Raw genomic sequence first — 20791 nt, 5'->3', positions numbered from 1 at the left:
GCCGCTCTCTATCAGACTGCAGACAAAACGAGGAACGAGTGAGAGAAAGAGGCAAGAGTGATGGAAGTGGAGAGGGGGAGTTCTGCTCCACTTCTATTCCACAGAACAGAAGAAAACAAGAAGGCATTTAAAGAGTGAAAGCGGAGAAAGTGGTGCAGAGCTGAGGTCCTGGGGGCGATGAGCCTTAACCTGCCGCAGATGTAAAGTGTTAAAGGTATAGAGAGCAAGCTGGAAAGAAGAGAGAAGAGAGGCCGCCCCCTCTGCTAACACTATCGCCTCATTAACTCAGAATTGATCAACAGGACACAGAGAAATGTGCAGCAGACGCTGAAGAGAGTGAAGGAGGATTGTGACAGGCAGCCCGAAGCAACACAGATGTGAAGAGTCGGAGAGCACTCTGCTCAGGGGGAGGTGTGAACCTACCATCCTCTTTGGTTCTCATCCTCACCGGGGCACTCTCAGGGCCCGGGCCCACGTCAGTGTGCGCCCTCACCCACACCTGATACTCAGTCCACTTCTCCAGGCCCTCCAGCACATAGCTGGTGGCGTCGGCGCCGATGCCCGTCACCTCATGTCGCTCCGTGTCCTCTCCAGCCAGGGCCTGGTAGCTGACTGTGTAGCGCACAATGGCGCCGTGGCGGCTAGCGGCGGGCGGTGCCACCCAACTCACCTTGAGGCTGGTGGAGCTCAGGCTGACCAGATGTACCTCCTGAGGGGGGGCGGATGGGGCTGTAGGAGGAGGGGAGCACAACCACACGGAGGGGGGCACGGATCAAGCAAACAAAAAATAAACGAAAACACAAGCAAACAGAAGGCCAAAGTGGAAGCTTTTCGTTCAGTCGAGATGATAATCAAAATGTTATATTCAGCAGTGCACATACTAGATCAAGGTACTGGAGTTGTATAATCTTCCTGCTCATCTGACGTCATTGAAGATTTTCATCTTGGTTTTTTTATTGCACTGCATACTGTGAGTATTTTTTAATGAAAGTTCAAGCCTTGGGTTTAATGTAATGTACGACATGGGTATGGTAGATAAAGCCTTACGCAAACTGGGTTTTTTCAGACATTTATTCCATCTGAAGTAACTGACCTCAAGGTCCAGCCAACCTATTGCATGTTTCCCATGTTCCTCTACCTACTGAAAGTGTATTTTCAGTCCCTTTCTGAGCTGCGAATCAGTTGCACTCATACTGACGGTGATGTGTTTAATATTACTGCATTGCAAGTTTGAATATAACATTTGAATTTTTCATACTGAATACAAAAAGCTTCCATACTAAACAGGATGCTACATCCGGACTGAGAGATTGGCTGCAAAAACACATTACCGGGCTACTGTTGAAGCTGTTGGCACCGCATTTACGCGAGAGGCCATGAAACTACAGGGTGGGCTGAACGGAATATAAAATGTGCCAAAATTTTACGAGGCGATGTTTTTATAAAGACGTAATTTGTTCCTAACTGCCCTCTGTGCTGCCTCTCGCAGTACGCAGAGGGAGCAATAAAGTGGCCATATATGTGCGAGAGTGTGAACAAGTGCTTGACAGTGTTGACTGGTGTTCGCACATTGATGCAGAAGCTCTGGGCATCACAGCAGTGTTTGTCAGACCGCGCTCAGTTCTGCAGCAGAGATACACTGGGCTGAACGAGGTCGTGCACGAAGCTCTAATTTCATAATCAATAACAGTTATGGACATTCCAGCTATTGTCAACATCTGGTCTGTAGCTACCTCAATGGAAAACAATACTGTTATGATTATGAGATGGGACAAATTCATAAATGCTGCCCTGGCATTGACCCTTTGGATTTGAATGACTAGAATCGAACCAGCATTGTTATGGAAACATGGTTTTTGGATTAAAACTACTGGCCAACAGGACATGAATGTGATTTTTAAATTCAATATCTAGGTATAAAAATCATTGTATGTAATATTATATATTGTGTCTGTATAGGGTTGTTAATTTCTAGCTTCACCTGTAGTCTGGAATAATAAGATTACAGCAAGAAATAATATGAAACTACATACAGTAACTGCCGTACAAAATGTAAACTCTCAAAGTCCAGAGAACAACAGAAAACCAATAAATAATTCTAAAATAAAGAACATGACCACTGAAAAGCAACACAATGGCATTCAAACATTACATGCATCGAACTCAATCACAAACTGATCCACTTCACAAAAAAGGCCTCTTCACTAAGACTAAAATGAACCAAGGAAAGGAAAATTCAAGGTGTGCAGGGTGTTCTTCCAAAACATGCCCATGAAATGGATTTTTTAATAAGCAGAGCAATGAACAGTTAGCTCAAATATGAATCCAATCAACTAATGCCAGAACTCCACCTATTAGGCCTTACAGAGGAGAATAGAGTCTCATCAGGTGGTCTCTGGTCCAAAAGAGAGTGGACAGAAAACTACAAAGACCTGATAACGCCGCATGTATTACAAAAATGTGACAGACTGAATCAGAACAATGTTGGTGATTTGCAGAATAGATTGTGTTATTGAGGTCGTGATGAAAAATCTGCTAGATCAAAGTCAAATTGGATGAGGGGAGGACAACACCACAGGAAATACATGCACCTCGGAGGCAAAACCGAGCAAGAGTGGGCTTAAAACAGATAAAATCATAGATAAGGAAGATCCTCTATCTACTCTCCTCCTTCCAAAAATTAAAGCCAAACACATACTGTTATATATTATTATGACCAGAGGGCATTATATATATGATCATATATTATTTAACTATATTAATTTGAGGTATATTCACGCATAAATAAAGACTTACAGATAGAAAAACTGGCATTTTATCTGTTTCTCAACCAATCATTATTCAAATATTGACCTATTTTATTGCTGTCTGTGTAAACGAAACGCTAACAGCATCACCATACGACAGCTTAAGTTCAACTGATGTCCAGCCTTTTGTTAAAAAATTATCTACGCACCGTTTCTTATTTCATTTCCCGCTCAGTTTTAAGCAAAGTATCGGGAAACAGGGCTTTACCTGAACAGAAGAGTTGAAGCGTTTCACCATATATAAACAGCAAAAAATAAATGAATACAGCTCAGGTATGTCCATTGCTCTGAATCTTAAAAAAAAAAGGAACTAAACATTTAAATGCAGCACTAGAAAATGTCACTTCCCCTCTGCCTATTTGCCTTAGAACCGTCCCGAGGCTGCTGCTTATTTCATGCACACCATCCTCCTGCTGCATGAAATCCAAATTCTGTCCTCCAAATTCTGTGTCTTTGCATCTCCTGCTGACAGGAGGCACAAGACTCATAACCAATCCAGATCTCAATTGACAGTTACATAACTCTGTGGTTGGCAGAAGTGGTGGCTCTTCAGTGTCCTAAGGGGGGCAGATTTAAAAGTAATAGAGTAAAAGAGTAATACTCTTCATCCAGTCTCTTGCATTCTTTTCTGTTCGTGATGCTGTTACTGACTGCAGAGACACATTTTGGAATATCTTTGATGCATCTGAAAAGTTGTAAGATGTACCAATATAATTTTGGTATTGAAGAAAATAAATGCACCGGAGATGTCTCGAACTAATCCTCAGGATCAGCACCAGGGAAGATTAAACATCTGTTTAGTTTTCTGTTGCTCAAACGTCTCTAACACAGTGATTAGTCTTCTCCGTAGCAGATCAATTTAGAAAGGCACACTTGTTCGTGTGAACCTTTTTGTTTTTTTAATAAAATGTAGTTTTGGACAGAATGTGTGCAAGGCACAAATGTACTGCGCATAAGCCTTCTGGGTGAGTTGGTCCAAGCATGGTGCCACCACAGCACAAAAATCAGCAGTCAGCTGGCGGAGTGACATTTTGAGTACTGGCACTGTAAAAGCACATAATGATATGAGGCAAAATAACACAGCACAGCTCACAAATGTGGGAAAGAGACACATTAAACGTACCTTTGACACTGAACACAGGGCCTGCCCTCAGATAGACGGACAGGGGGGTTAGTGTTGGTGACAGAGGGGAGGTGGTGGGAGCGTGAGGCTGACCGGGAATGCTGCACTGTCAGCAATTTAAGTTGTGCTGAAATTGACTTGACATTCAAGTTGCCAACGCTGTCTGATGAAACACAGCTTTATTCTGCGTAAACTCAAACCTGCTTCAGCCAGCCGCGGGTGACTGTCACTCTACGAAATCACTGGTTAGTAGACAACGAGGAGATAAGACAGATGGGAGAGGCTAATGTTGGACTTACTGGACTGGGCGGTGCGAGCCTCGATGGGCTGGGTGTAGACACCTAAACCCATCTCAGAACGGGCTGCCAGCGAGAAACGGTACAAGGTGTCAGGCTTTAGACCGTCCACAGCATAGGAGCCTGCTGGGTTGAAGGTCACATGAATCTGGAGGGGCAGACAGACAGATGCCACTGAATTAGAAGAGGAGGAATTAATCTTCAGCTGAAATCCTAAAGCCAACGGCTGTCTCTCTTTCCTTCATGCATACAAAATAGAGAATGCGGCAAGACCATTATACAACACAACAATACAACTGGAGAGCAACTTACTCCAAAGACAAATTGCCTCGCTTACGACTGGTGCAGTGGTCCGGCAGAGTTGAACCAAGGGCCACAACGCTGAGAGACAGAACAGCCCAACTTTGCTGTCTGTTGCTACAGTAAATCTTTCTCACCATCGGCTGGGGAGTTGACTGCATTACTACAATAACATTGCTTCAGCCGCGGCTTTCCATTCAGAGGAATTGCATCATAAAGAGCAAGATTCATTCGTCTGCAATCTCACAGCAGAATGTGTGAAAAGTGTAAATGATAGATGGACAGATGGACGGGCGGACGGACAGACAGACAGATGGACATACAAACAGACAGATAGATAATGAAAGGTGGTATGCAGTAGAGAACACCAGGTCATCAAATAGTTATAACTCCACGTTGTTATTCTAACCTTGTTTTCGGAGCCGGCCTCCCAGTACTGCAGCTCATACTTTGTGATGGGGTCCTGTACGGGCCACAGCCATGTCAGCATGATGCGGCTGTCCAGTTCAGCTTCGGCCTCAAAGCTGGACGGCTGAGCAGGGACTGGGTACAGAGGGGCGAGAGGGCGGAGGTTGAAGAATAAAAGGAACAAAAAGAGCACATTACTGAAGCTGCATGTGCTCCATAGTGTCAGGAGCAATAACCGCCTCCACACGTCTGACTGTACGGGAATGCATCTGTATGGCAAGGAGAGACTAATACACAAACGGTCTTATGAGTGTTCACACATGGCGTAGGTACATGCAACACACACAGCACCTTTATATAACTATACATGCTGAACTGAATGCTGTTACCTTGTCTAACACTATATTCAAGCATATGTACAGAACAAAACATTAAATCTGACATGTGCACATGAATATACACACCATTAATTAACACACAGAGCCATATTCAGTGGGTGGTTGCTCACCTCCCTGCTGGGTTTTGACTTGCAGGATGTCAGAAGGTGGCCCGTCACCTACAGAGGTGAAGCCCAGCACCCTGAGGCTGTAGGTGATATCGGGAGTCAGGCCGGAGATGGTAGTCAGGCTGCTGTCGTCTGTGTTGTGCTTCTGCCAGGCGCTGAGCGGAGCCGTCAGGTCCGAGCTGTAGTAGACCCGGTAGCCTCTGATTTGCCCGTTGGGTTCCTCGGGCGGCTCCCACTGGACCAGCATTGTGCTGGCGCTCAGCATGCGAGCTTGGACGTGCAGAGGCGGTGAGGAGGGGGCCTGCTCACCGGTGCGCGTCTCCACAGGGTCACTGGGCGGCCCACGGCCAATGTTGTTGACAGCCATGACACGGAACTCATACTCAGAGTAGGGGCTAAGTCCACCAATGCTGTAACGGGTAGTTGCCACCCCTTCAACCTCCTGGAAGCCATTGTCTGAGGACTTGGCTCTGTACTGGATCATATAGTAGGAGACAGGTTCTGGGTTTCCAGAGTCCCACGTGAGAGTCACACTGGTGGCTGTGGTCTCAGTCACAATGAGGGAGGTGGGGGGCTTTGGCAAAGCTGAGGGGGGAGAAGCAAGGTATTAGCTTTGATATCAAGAATGGACTTCAAGGACTTGTGGGTAATTTGAGAAAAACTGGACGTCTGACACATTAAATACACTCATTCTCAAAATGTACGTGTACCGCAGCTGAAATGAGCTCTCGTGGAGAAAAGACATGATTGGTCATGTCTCCATTCTGTAACTGATAGCACTGAAATGATTGTTTCATAGGCTAATCCTCATAGTGCTGTCAGCAGCCAATATCCCCAAATGAATAGAAGAGCTTGACTGAAATCCCAATTTTCAGTTTATAACGGCCTGGTCATTACCGACAATACAAGAAAATTGCAGGAGTGTACGATAAATACAAACAAAACAGAGGGTCTTCATTATGGTTTCTTTGAAGACGGGGGTCTGTATTGCTGTGGTCCCTCTAAATGACTGTGACATTCTGCGTATTGATCAGCTGAGTGGAAAGTGGGATCAATACAGATGGCAACTGATAAGAGAGGCTGCAGTGGGTAGACAACACACTGCCATAGTGACATACACACAAGGGGGTAGAGCTACATTCACACTGACATTGTTACAGAAAAAAGGGACTGAACTAACATACAGAAAGAAACACAAACCCTCACATTGATGTTCATTGACAAAGAGACTGAAGACAGCAGCAGCCTTTAATTATCACCTCCCAGTATCAACACAAACCACAGGCCACAGTACAGGCCACAGCGATGATTATGCAAGAAGCTTCAGAGGCCATTTGAAAGTCGTTTACTCCGTTTTTTAACAACCTGTTATCAGAAATATCAGAAATCTGTGGATGCCTCAAAGAAACGACGGCAGCCTCACTCAGACAGACGTCAGATCTCACCTTTGACAGTGACCTGAGCGGTGGCTTCTATCATGCCCAGAGACGAGATGGCCACGCAGGTGTAGTTGGCCGACTCGCGGATGTTGGTGACCTCCAGCACGTTGCGTCCCATGGGCATTTCTTCCTCCTTGGTCAGCTCCACCAAGCCCATCGTCCATTTGACGTAGGGCATGGGTGAGCCCACGGCCACACACGTCAGGTTGACGCTGCCGCCTGGCATCACCTCTTGGTTGGTGGGGGGAATGGAGAACCTGGGTGGGACTCTTCTCACTGAAGGGGAGTAGCAGAAAATAGTGAAAAGGTGGGATATGTTAGGTGAATATGATGATTTTTGGGGGGATTTCATGAATGGCCTTGCCCTATGCAACTCCGAGTGGCTAAACGCTAACTCAGGAAAGCTAACAGAATGGAGGGCTGATCGCTTTTGTCCGAATGTGCAGGCGAGCACAATGGGAATAATAGAACTGTCACAAAATGGCTCTGGAAATTCACAAGAAAACTTTGAGGGGGTGTTTTATCCCCTTGCCTACAAAAGGGAATATAATCAAAAAAATAGCCCAGTTTTGCTGGAGACTATGTCTGGCCCTCTTTTGTCAAAGTGTCAAATGGTAGCGAGAGTTGCATCATTGAGGGACCCTGTGGAGATGGCATTGTTTGATTTCTCCTCCCTCTCCCTCTCCCTGGCTCCTTCTGCTCAGCCTGTCTTTCTCGCTCTCTCTCTCCCTCTCTTTGTGCAGTTCTGATATGCAGATAGGCTGACATTAAAAAGGGGTTCCCATGGAGACAAGAAGGGCCCGTTGACGTTGCCAGGGACAAGGCAAACACCGATGCAGAGGCTCCATGCAATACTGAAAAGCTGGCCCAGAATACACAGGCAGCCAGCATTTACATATGACTTGTTTTCTATCTAAATAAAGATACACAAGAAATGCCTGCCATATTTACACACTTTAGATCTTTTTCTGGCAACTTTTGGCAACCACAACAAACTTATCCGCCTGACACGTAAAGGAAACCTGACTTGACAGTGCTGTGTGAACATCCATCAGTGTCAGACCTGTTAAATGTATGATATGCTGAACATTACACAGCATGTGCTGAACGTATGGAAGGGAGGCTGTGACTCCTTTAACCTTGATTATGAAGACAGTGAAGCCAAGCCAAACATTTAACTCCCTCGCGAGGACGCACTAGTGCAGATCATATGTATTAAGAACACCACTGCATGAAACTAAGCCTGCAGAGTTTATACTGCTTGTTTCCCCTAATGCTCTACAACATCTCTGTGTCCCTCTGAAAAAAAAAAAACCTTGACTGTAATTGCTCTTTTGCGCCAGTCTCCATGAAAATGGATTTTCAAATGTGTCTCCCTCCACATTCCCTCTCCCCCACCCCTCACCCCTCCCTCCCTCCCTCCCCGATCTAATTTGAACCAGAACGTTGTTACTATATAGCCATGCTTGTTATTCCCCTCATTATGTGTTGAAATGGGGGAAAAAAACACACAAAAGCACCTTTTGAGATTCCAGTCAGGAAAAGGCTGGCTCTCTGGACCGCATTATAATAAAGGGGACCTGGTTCACACTCATCTGAATTTTCCCAAAATAATTGAGGTGCTGTATATAGACCTGCTGCTGTGTTTTTAATCAATACAATCATGTGGGCTTAAACTACTTGGCTCGATATCTCATGAAAATAATATCCCAGGTCTGAGCCAAAAAAAAAAACCACACTGCAATCGTGCATGTTTTGGAATTTGGGCTTCCGAGTTTGTTTCTCACAATATCAGAGATAAATCAAAACTTTGCAGTTCTTTTAATAAGAGCTGAGTGTGTGTGGGGAAAAGATCGGTTTAACATCGGGAGTGGTGAAGAGGTGAGTGAAGGTTTAGGACAGAGTAATGATGTTTAAGATTAATAATAATGTATGGATTACTGAGTTACGACATTATAAGGATGGTTTCATGCAAAGTGACACACATTAACAGTCCAGCATCTGTTTTTTTGAGGTTCACAGGCTGATTCTTCAATGCACAGACTGGACAGGCAGAGGAGCGTTACCAGCCTGGGAACCGGACAGGGACGACATTCACAAGCAAAGCATGCACGGGAGCTGAGGAAAGATATGGGACGGGATCACAAGCCTGAGCAGAGCAGAGAAGGGGAAGATAAAGGAGGAACTTGGTCCAATTTTCTCATATAAATGACTGAACATCTGATTTCCAGTAAGACTAATGTACAACAGACTTTCCTTTGAGTATTTCCTGAAAAAACTCAGTCAGTCAGTATCCCACTTATGTTGGTGGCCACCTGTGTCTTCGCACACAGCTGTAATATCCTCCAAGTGCAGCTATTTTTCACAACATATACTTATGAAAAAGAGGAACCTGAGCAAAGTAGCCCTAATGTAAAACCATTAAGCTCAAAGTATCTGTTATTCTTTCATGATTCCATAGACTAAACAGTGCTAAGAGCAGTCCGTCAATGGGGCCTGTGTATATTGAACACTTAATGTTGTGAATAATTCATGTCGTGCGGTTAAGTTTGGAGAGGTGCTGTGGAACAAAATGACTAGAGGGCAGGTAATTGTTATCGATTCCCCGAAGCCTCTCTCCTGTTGAGAGCGGCGTGGAGAGACGGGCTCCGGGACTCTATCAAAACCACAAAATAAGCCCTGTCTCCACTCCGCCTGCCTGCTTGCTGGATACCTATAAATTTAACTGCCTTGACAAAGTGCCCAAGGATAGCAGAACCTGTTCAGTCAATCAATATCTGCGCAAACTGGCACAGAGTCAGCGAGCTCCCGGGCTTCCTGGCAGCACCGCTGGGCTACCATGATGGCTGATCATCCCCCTGTCAGCACATTGCCAACTCATTCTTAAATATTCTATAGGTCAGCTCTTTGCACGGCAGTGTTTCTTCTGCAGACGGGACAAGTAAAGTAAAGGGAGGGATGATTTCCAAAACGTTAGCTCTCTCTTTGACAATGTCAATGTCATCATTCATTAACTCGAAAACAGAGTTTCAGTCTGTAAATGTGCGTATCAAGGACCACATCTCCTGATATCATCCATTCATTAATGATTAGCTGTTACATTTAGTCAAAGTAGATGAGACTTCTTTTCTCATGAATGTGCTTAAAAACTCTGGCGGCACAACATCATAATCATGGCATGAAGACAGGGGGAACGTCTGTCTTCTCATTAAGCTAACATGTGACATCCTTCAGTCTCTGGGCAGTGGATGCCCATGGCGGTAAAACAGACGTAATCCCCTGAGAACGGCTTTGTCGGTTCTGATACCCATGTCGCTCGGTGGGAGCACAGGGGTGTTGCTGCCTAAATACCTGGCAAATCCGGTTGCCACCTGAATACTGGAGTAATCCATCACACACCTCTGATGGGCCTACAGAGGCGGATGGAAAAACTGAGGGTGAAAGCTACCGTTTTTGGTGGATGTGTTTGACAGGGACAGGATGGGTGTGGTCGGGAAGACTCCACAGATACATAACACAACAGACATCTAATAAAGACTTAAGCAAACTGCTGAGGGACTCCTTGTGTGTTTTGGCGAGGCTAACTGAAACACAGGTTGGGATAGTGGCGTCGGAAGGCATGCTAGTACTACTCAAGGATTCATGCAAACACGTAGGCACGATGACACATTTCCACTATGATGGATTAGGGAAGGCTGTTATTGATGTTGTTGCTTTTCAGGGAAGGGATATCGGTGTCTTCATCGGAGGGGCTGGAAAGGACTTTTGACCTCAGCTAAAATCTATATCAAACTGAAGGGAGGGGATTAAAAGAGAAACTGACAAACCTTCGCGCTGATCTGTTTGAGGATGGAGTGATATGATGGAGGTGAGCGATGGAATGAAAAGATACAAAGTGGAGAGGAGAACAACACAGTGAAACAGAACAGTGTTTTTGTGGACACAGTGGAGGTTAGTGACATGGCACAGACAGTACAGGGAAGGAAACCTGCATATTTGGTCATTTCAGACTTTTCTTTGCATGAAAGCATTTAACTTGTTGATGCAGAGGAGACCACATGCTCCAACAATCAATCTTTTGCTTCATAAAACTGACCTGAACAGATAAATCTTTAAGTTTCCCTCCCTGACAAAACACACACGCACACACACAAAGAACAGCATGAAGATATTTTGGTGAAAGAAAAGCCCAGCTGCAGCACTTTATCCTCTATGACATATTGACATGTCACATGGATATATGAAGGAGTGCCAGCAGACAGAGGCTGACATCCCTCCTCCGCTGTGGGATAAGCACTTGACAAATGAGCGCTCATGCACAATCACAGGACGCTTGTGATTCTGCCCACGTTGATGGAGTCCTCCTTTAGAGGAGGGTCACCAAAAGCGACCCGCAGCAAACAAGGCGCGCGCGCACCTGCACACCTACGGTCACGCACACACTCTTAATGGATGAGAAGTGGAAGGACATAAATAGACACCCTGACAGGAAGGGAAAAACAATCCATGAGCAGACCACCCCACCCCACCCCACCCCACCCCACCCCCCAACCCCTCTCCTTCAGTCTCATCCTCCCCCCTCCCACGAAGAAATATGAGGACATCGTTCTCTAGTAGCTCTAAAATGTCAAGACGAGGGTGGTGATGGTGGTGCTGGCAGTATGTGTGTACCTGCAGGCAGGAATGGGATCAGGTAGCGACGGCGAGTGGAAAGAAAAACCAAAACACACCAGCAGATACAAAGGACAACCCATTATTAGCACATTTGATGCAAGTCTGGCAGTGGCGTGTGTGTTTGCATCTGGGCGGGAGTTAGAAGGGTGTTGATAGAGAACAATACCATAATTCTCCCAAGGTAATCATTTTCATGTCATCTTCAACTCATGCTAACTTCATTGACATTTCAAGTCTACAAATGACTGTCCTACCCAAGGAGGGTTCCTATCACTTACTCAGCACTGAATTGCAATATTACCGACATCACAATGCATTAAGAATTGTAGCTTTATAGCATTTATTTATTCATAGCCCAATCATCATTTTCATTTTGTGCCAGAAGTCTGAAATCAACCAAATTTTTACAGCCTGCTGCTTCACGCCAACACTTAAAAGTTTAACAATTGACCCATTCGCTTCCAAAGCTTGTTATGTTTACAAGTTTCAGAGCAGACGTTGCAAGCCCCCAAATCCCCCCTCTGGTGTCTGGGATATATATATATAAAAAAAAAAAAACATACAAGAGAACGAGGAAGGAGGAGAGGCATGTCAAAGGCCACTTGTATTGAGTCCCTCATGTTTTAAAGCAAATCAAGCAGCCCGGTGATAGCACAGCCCCGGGTCCTGTCTCCTCATTCTTGCAGCAGTAACAAAGATGAAGTGAAAACATGGCTAGAGCCTTTGTTCTTCATTCCAGACGAGAACACTTTAAAAGGGTTACGGTTGGTTTGATTTCTATCTCTCCACTGGTGTGGTGAGGCTGGTGGAAAAGTTGGTGTCGGGGCCAACGGGTTGACAGCTACCTGGGTGGTGTTAGAGACTCGCTGGGCCTGGGGGCCCTGCTGGCGCCACGCCACACCACTACTGTAATTACCTCTGAGGGGAAGAAAAGGCTGCGCTTGCACCTGTGACAGACATGCCCTGATTAATAGACGAGACTTATATCCCTTTCTCGCCTTTGCTGTTTGCCTGACTACCTCCCCCTGTCAAGATTTAAGATCTGAACCTTCTGGAGCCCAGAGTGTTTAATCTGTGAATTTGATGTCGCTGTGGTCCTCCAGGATGATTTTACCCCTGGTTTGTCTGATCTGGGGGGAGGTTCTGTCTCTTTGGATACTTTTCTACTGATGCTAAACATTAGTAGTGCACATTTTGGTGAGAGCAAATTTTGTTAAAGACAGAATACTGTTCTTAATTCAATCTGACTTTGGCGGTTTGTTCTTTCCTGTCCTGGTTCCAAAGGAAACGCTGGACACTAATTTACGTAATTCATCTTGATGGACAGAAAAACAGATGATGGAATCGCTCGTCCATCAAATAGCCTCAAAGGTACATCACTGCATGTGCTTTTAACAAAATTATGAAGTGATAGCTGAGCGTGTCTCTTTCTTACTCTGCCACTTTCACTCCCTCCCTCTCTAACTCCGTCCTCCACCCACACAAACAACTGGAGCAGCTATTCTGTTTCATGTACATCAGACATGGTGGTGTTATCCGCAGGGGCTGACCTAGACTACTCTCTCCCCTATACCGGCTTTTTCCAGGATGGGTACAATGCTGCCCTTGCCCTGCATTAGTCTGCTCACGGAGACGCCACAACAAAAACAAACCCTGAAACTCCAGACCCCTCCATGCCTGTAGGAGCTCTGGGTTGTGCGGGGGGAAATAATGGAGCCTTTCGATACAGTCAAAATAAAAAAGAAAGGAGGCCTGGCATGGTTTTCAATGCCAGCAGAGGAAACGGTTTCAACGCAGCTGTTTTCAGAGAGGCCGCACCTGGTCGAGTTCACAGCCAAACAGGCGGCTGAGGTTAGTTCAGCTCATTGGTATGGGAGGGGTGGCAAGGCTAGAATAATGGTGGGAGAATTCGTTGAAGGAGTGAAAAGGAGAGAGAAATAGTGGTATAAATGTGGTCATTAAATGTGGAAATTACACAACAGTCAAAGCCCCTGCAAATGTCTTCCACAGGTGTTTTCACTTATCCTGGATAATTAGAACTCTGCTGGAGTTGACGGTTGGCAGAGCGATGCTGGGAATTACTCCACGCACCAATAAGAATCAGAAATTTGAAATTTGTCCCACCCGTGCAGGTGCAGCAAAGCTCACGACACAGTGAGAAAGATGTCAATCAAACACAGCCTGCAACACTTCCACGCACTCCAGAGCTCTAACCATCCAAAATGAGCGAAATAAACTGAATCACCTGTGTGGGTGAGCCATTGAGGGCACAGGGGGTCTCAAAGGGAGCAGCAGACACAGAATAGAGATTGCTGGTGAGTGAACAACATTTAGGATGAAACAGACAAAGGCCGTGAGACAACAGAAAAGGCTCAAATTCAAGGCCTGAGAGAGACATTCGACTTTACCTCGTACGTAGAGATTGGCGGGAGAGGAGTAACGGGTCCCAGCGCTGTTCATGGCGACACATTCGTATTTCCCTTGGTCGGACTCCTCGCTGTTCTCAATCTGCAGAGCTCCTGCGCAGAGGATTAACAAGTTTAGCTGTCTTGACAGTTGTGGAACATGAGAAATAACGTGGCGTGAAAGCAAAGCAGATATCTGTACAGTGGACTCGCTAGAGGGCCTGCAGTCAACTAGTCTCACCCACTTCATGTGTAATTAAGTGTCTCAGACATGGACACAGCTTTGTCAAAGAAATGCTTATGGCAACATAAGCATTTAGCTGATTTGGCAACTTTAAAGAGACCGCTAACAGAATATTTGCCAAGACGTGTTAAGCAGAAAGAAGACCATGACTGAGGGTCAATGAATCGTCTGAATAACATGTCACAATCACCACAGTCTGATGAGGCCTTCTGCTTATGGAACAACACTGACAAACCCAAGTGTTTGTGCCATGGAGGGTTATCTATTCCAGCCACATGTTAGCACGAAGCTAAGCTTTACTCAAGAATAACCACGACAAAAGCAGAAGAATGGATGAAACGTCTAAAGGAACGATCCGACTGTACAAACTGTGTTTTACAGTTTCACCAAAGGACGTTGTTTTAAGCGGTGAGCCTCCGGAGGAGTGTTACTCTGATTAAATTTTGATCTGAGAGTAAATGTTTTCTCACATCGTAACAGCTAAAACACAATTCAAATGCATAATATAATACTGCATATTTAATCCAAGTGATGACTGATGACTAAACTGTTCGTCTCAGTCATTATTTGCTTGATGGATTGGAAGATGTTACTGCAGAACCAACTGCCGGTGCGGGTGTCTTTGCTTCAGTCTTTGTTAAGCATGCATTTAGCAGTGAGGTCGTAATTGTTTTCTTTTATCGCCAACTATTTGACCATGTCTCCCCGAAGCCCTCAAGGGAGACGCTCCTCTGCCAGATGGCTCAGATTAGTATTCACAATCCCAAGTAGCTGAAGTCATCAGACAGAAGGCTAACATGTTGTTTCTAGCAAAACACGAAAGCCCAGGAGAAGACCGATCTTGGTGTGGTCATTTTGACAATCCATGTCCATAACCGTCTCATAATCGCCGCTGCTGAATTGCAAATGGCCGACAGATGAGACCAGTTGTAATTCAAAAAATGGAAACCTAAATCAGCAATCTTACCTGCATCCCATAGAGGTAAAAAATAAAAATATATGTTTAAGAACAAAACTACTCTCAGCAGTATGTGTGTGTATGTCACAAGCGAGTGATGACGGTTATCACGTCTCCCAAACAGCATGGTACGAGCATGAAAGGCAGCCAGCCACCGTGCAGTTTGAAAATGACAAAAATACGCAGCATAAGATGATGTCAGGATACATTTTGTTTTTCACATCATGCAGTATGAGATGGATGTAACAAACAGCTTCACCACCAACCAAAGGGGACTCGAATCGAGACGAGACCAAAAAAAAGAGAAGCGAAACGGGGCGGGGCAGTGACATGTGGTAATATCACCTCAGATCTCATGACAACACATCTCTCCAAGGTGTTTGCTCTGCACGCTGAGCTCATCGCTGTCTGATTCAGCACTGACACGCACCTGCATACTAATGCCGCTGTCACCAATCTGTCAATCTGCCCATTCTCCCGTGGGAGAAAACAGTGCGAGTACTACAGGAAAGCAGAAGGTTACTGCTGTGGCAGTTGTCAGAGATTCGACACTAAACCCCTTCAATTACTTCAAACTGCCTGGTGGATGTGCTACAAGGTCATTTCACTGTTTGCTGGTGCAACAATTACATAAGGGCCATAAAGGCTGACATAAGGGCGCCTCAACTCTTAAACATCTAATTGAATATGGGCTGTACCAGGAGCCACGGACGCACAGACAGTGAGACAGACACCTGGTAGTTCAAAATGTATTTAGGTGGCCCAAACGTCCACCATTTACCTCGCTGTCGCTGAACGGAAATTATGCTTTCACTCCAGGGGAAAAGCAGATGATTACCATAAAAAGGGGTTGAAGCTTCCACCTTAACAATCTCGACCTGTTCCCATGCTGCGGGGCAATGCCGCAGAGGCTGTATGCAAATGCAGCCATTTCAGTTTACGTCGAGGCTGCATAGAGGAGGCAGGTAGATCCTCCTGTGGCCACGGTGGCCTTTAGTTTAAAATGCAAGTCCTCGCCCCTTTTCTCTGAAAAGCCAGAGGAGAGTCTGAAGACGAAATCTGTTTGTTTCTGTCTGAATGTGTGTGTGTGTGTGTGTGTGTTCGTTCATAAATGTGGTTCGTTTCTAACAGAAAAGGAGGAGCCTTGAAAAAGCTAATTTACAAGATAACACCTTGGACTTGCTTTTGCATTTCCATTCTCCTGACATCAGGGTTGGCGATCATTTGTTTGTTAAGGAGCAGACAGCAGACAGAACACGTTGGGAAGAGACAAAGGGAGAAGTGGAGGAGGGTGGGCTGGCACTAACAGTGTGGATGAACCCGGTGATGTGGCGTTTGGGGGGGGGGGGGGATGCAGGGGTCTGATACGGATGTGAGGAAATGGTGTGGACGTGATATTTTCCAACACACTTTATCATCCTTACCTCTAATTGGTGTACCACCTAGGTGGGAGTAATTTCGATGCAAACAGGGTTGAGAGATTAGTTAGTAATCCACTTACAACAGTGGGAGAAAAACATGGCTTCTGACAGGCCACAGATAAAAAGAAATAAATAAACTGATACAGAGTAGAAGCCACTTAAATGCGATGTGACAAAGTTCAGTGTATTTAATCAACGCTATGAGGCAAGGCTGTACGTGTTGTCTGCAAATGACCAGAAACAACAGCGTCTTTCTGCTTTTGCATTTGCACACAACATCCACACCCACATTTGTCTTTGTTTCATAGCAGAATTTCAAAAATATGCAATTTAAGCAGATTATTTCTTAAGCAAATTTAAGGTGACCCCCACTCTTTGTACAGACTGTATTTGCGCAGAAAGCAGTTAGTAAAATGGGCAAGAGAAATGAATGAAAGTCATACACAGTAAATAGACTGATGCACAAGAAACAGTATTCAGGTCAGAGGTATTAAACTGAGAAGACGTTAGTATCTCTGCAGAGTGAATGAACTGGATGGTGTGAAAAGAACGTGTGTGTGTGCGCGTGTGCTCACTCAAAATCCAGCGAGTGTGATGCAACTAGAGGAAGAGAGTCTGCCAGTGGCGGCAAATTACTCTGCTTTTTCCTGCCATCGCAAAAATGGCCTCATTTCGGGTCATATGCAGTAATGTAAATCCTGATACGGCAGCAGATGTCAAGTAAAGGGTTGTGGATAAAAGGAATTGTTAGTTTGAGGGCGTTACATATCAGCACATTTTCAGGCACTCTAACTATATGCAAGAAAGAAAACTAATTAAAAGTTTGTTGCTAGAAGTAAAACAAAAATAAAATCAGACTTTCAGGCAGTTTTATCATTGATATAAAAACATTAGAAACAGCTAAATAATTTTGTTAATATCTAATTTGTGAGAAACCTGTATTTAATTTAGGATACACTTGTGGTAGAGCCACATTCTTAATATTGCAGGAACACGGAGAGTCCAAGTGAACATGCTCCAGTGACCTGCATCCGGCCTCCACTGGGCAGCTCGACCGCCAGGCTTTTTCTGGAGTGGCTCTCATCTTTAATCTTTGGGACCTCGGACCTGCGGCCTGACTCTCTAAGTGAGGTAGATTTAGTAAGGAGTGACAAGACTGAACCCGGTCACAAGCCACTAATCTTTCCACCTTGCACCGTCTCCATCTAATCCAGGTCAGGCGAGCACTGTTTATTTATCAAGAGGCTGCTACTGTGAACAAAGAGCACCTCATTGATTTTTTATTTTTTGCAAGGTTGAATCCAGCTAATGCATCATCGGCCGGCCTCATTGTCACCCAGCTGCATGTTTAAAAGGGGATTAAGGATTATTTAATATGGTGAAAAATTCTCTTTCTGTGCTTTTGGAAGGTTACAAGCTCATACATCACTGTCAGAGGCCGCACCAACGCAGGAACAACTTCATCCCAACTTCTGTGTTACTTTCTAAGTGGCTGCTGCTATGGTGAGGAAGGAAATTCTACAAGAAGTCGGCTAACTTATCAAGGTGACAAACTTTGACTGAAACTTTCATGTCCTGGGTGATGAAAAAGAATCCTTGAAGTCATGCGTGACAACAAAGGCCTTTAGTGTTCTCACATCATCCTCGTGTCTTACACGACTCCTGTCTGTCGGTATTTGACGGCGTCTTGCACCCTGAAACTTGCCTTTGCTATATTTACATTATCAGTATGTCATGTTGAGTAATGCCTGAAGCATTAAGTCAGGTCTGATCAAATTGTACCTGAAATCGAATCACATCAAATCGAATTGTACCTGAGCGAAGCTGTTTAATGCGCCCGTTGCTGCTGCTGATGTCCACAGGAAGCATGTCCTTGAACCAGGAGATTTCTGGGTCCGGGTTTCCGCTGGCAGCACACAGCATGGTGGCGGTTCTGGTCTTTTCAACCACCTTCAGCTGGGGACCCATATCGATGGTGGGGAAGCCATGGGGGATCTGGTTCTCTGAAAAATGTACAAGGGCAGATTTTTAGCATATCCAGAAACACACAGAGCAAGAAATAAAAAGTAAACAAGAAGAGAAAACGAATGTTTACAAAAAGATTCTGATGGGATACGCTCTCAACGGCTGTGAAAGGCATTGAGAACATCAGAACTGTTGAACCAACAAGGACAGAGAGGAGCACAGAAGAGAGTCGATAGGTTTCAGGTGCTACAGGCCGAGCAGTAAGGACAGCACACGCATACACAAATGAATAAACAGTGGTATGACTTGGATTTCAAATTCGGTTGAAAAAAATCCTGTCTCTGATTGATTATCATAGCAGGCTTATTACTCGGCACGGGGAGTCTCAGGTTTAGACAGAGAAAGGATAGTTGCAATCTGCCTCTGGGCGCCCATGCATAAATGAGCCGCCTTAGGCTTAGCAAGCTAAACAAACCTATTTGAATAATCCAACTCATCATAATGGATGTAACAGCATATCCATGACAACACATACAGTAAAGTATAATCCCTCTTCCCACTCTGCTGCGAGAGCGTCTCCTTTTCTCAAATATATATTGACATTACATCATCGATTATCAAAATATGAACGATGAACAGTCTTCTAGCTATGTCGTGCTCTGCATTGGCACTTCGGAGTCCAAACCCCATCAGCGAGACGTGCTTCCCAGCATTAACTACCAGTGACATTAAACACTTACAGTATGTGTTTCCACTGTGGAAAACATAGAGTCCAGTCTTGAGAGTAAACAGCTCTTTAGCTGTATTTTTACTAGCCTGAAACTGACAACCACCACTCAACACCCACTTCAGCGCTGTCTCGCTCTGTAATGACAAGTTGCGTCATTTTGCACCATCAGTCACATATTTTCAACTTGGAACACTTCATTCTCTCTGACAGTCAGATTCAACAAGATAACACACAACCGTGTTGTTATTGTGAGAGTTTTGTTGGTCGTGAAACAGAAACAGAATTATCTTTACAGGAAATGCCCTAAATGAGTGATATGCTTTGCAATGGTTTCGAACTTGTCACAAAAACTGTGCTGCAAATCCTAAATCAGCCCCCCACCTGCACTCATGATAAATCCTAATTTAACCTCAGTGTTAATCAAGAGGAAACACAATGGCCCTTGAGAGGTATTATTATCAGCCTGCTCTCAAACTTGTAATCTCTTTTATCTCTTTCCTCATACAGTATGTAGATGTGTCCTTGGGGCCAAAGTGCTGAGATGAAATGCTTAGAACAGTGCTAATGATTGTAACCCCTTGCCTTTGGCTCACCATCAGAAGATACCTAACTGCAGGTTAAGAATAAGCAAATGATAGTTAGTCTGCAGGGATGAATCAAATTAACACGAGGTGGAGATTCGGCTGTTCGGGAAACTTGAGGAAATTGTGTCCAGAATGGGATTACAGTGTCGCAAAGGTAATACTGAACGGCTGTAACAGAATGGCCTTCTTAAAATTTAAATGTATTTCAGTGTGTTAAGATAGGTGAGGGAAAAAAGGAAAGTTTCACCAAACTTTCTCGGCCTAAGGCGTTAAATCTCCAGCTCCCCCCTTGGAGTGGTCAACTGTGTTAGATTCCAGTTGCATGCAGGTACGACCGGGAGGGAGAACAGAGCTGTGAAAACAGACGTTTTCTGCACACATCCCTCATTAGTGCGCGCAAGTTGTTGTTCACTCTAGACTGATCACACACAAAACAAATATCTTCTGTCACAAGAAATGATTCTCCACGACCCGATGAATGCACCTTTAAAATTCTACTTGACTCATTTGTTACTGACTAGATTGGCTCCACTCGAAGTGTTACTGCCGCATTTTATCTGCTTTCTTAAGCAGACGTTTAGAGCTCGGGCCTGTGCTTTGATTTCACCCTGATTGCCTCTAAGATTACTTCAGCAAGATGGCTGTCTAACTTAAGATGGAGTCTAAGGGATGCGTTGAATGGAATTTTCTCCGTTTTCCGTCTCGCTTGGCTTGTCTGAGTCAAAAATCCATATGCAAACTTATATGGCTGGAACATGAATAGGTGCATGGGTGTTGTACTTTGTTCTGATCCCAGCAGAGCAAGTTGCTCCCTTCACCCTTGTGTTTGGCCCACAGCCCGGACCGTCTCATATTCAGATGTAGTTGACAGATCTCTGGATGGTCCTTTTATCTTTGTGGCGAGGCTTGGTTCCTGTCTGACGATATAGGAT

At 44.9% G+C, this 20791-nt stretch overlaps 1 protein-coding gene across 12 annotated transcripts in view; it reads right to left on the bottom strand.

Annotated features, from left to right (window-relative positions):
• Nucleotides 1–20791, bottom strand: part of LOC139338632 (receptor-type tyrosine-protein phosphatase F) — a 162684-nt gene that overhangs the window by 53227 nt on the left and 88666 nt on the right. For 4 of the 12 annotated variants that reach the window (XM_070973819.1, XM_070973823.1, XM_070973822.1 and 1 more), the window contains exons 5-12: nt 18395–18583; nt 16584–16601; nt 13961–14071; nt 6885–7154; nt 5443–6024; nt 4936–5069; nt 4230–4374; nt 424–729 (exon numbers count right to left, since the gene is read on the bottom strand). In XM_070973819.1, the coding sequence (XP_070829920.1) occupies nt 424–729; nt 4230–4374; nt 4936–5069; nt 5443–6024; nt 6885–7154; nt 13961–14071; nt 16584–16601; nt 18395–18583 (1755 nt within the window). The remainder of the gene's footprint in view (nt 1–423; nt 730–4229; nt 4375–4935; nt 5070–5442; nt 6025–6884; nt 7155–13960; nt 14072–16583; nt 16602–18394; nt 18584–20791) is intronic. The other 8 variants (XM_070973821.1, XM_070973825.1, XM_070973824.1 and 5 more) reach the window with 3 other exon arrangements.

This window comes from Chaetodon trifascialis, chromosome 11, assembly GCF_039877785.1.
Source record: "Chaetodon trifascialis isolate fChaTrf1 chromosome 11, fChaTrf1.hap1, whole genome shotgun sequence".
Taxonomy (NCBI): domain Eukaryota; kingdom Metazoa; phylum Chordata; class Actinopteri; order Chaetodontiformes; family Chaetodontidae; genus Chaetodon; species Chaetodon trifascialis.
The sequence above is the reverse complement of the archived record's forward strand: the minus strand, read 5'-3'. Positions and strand labels throughout refer to the sequence as shown.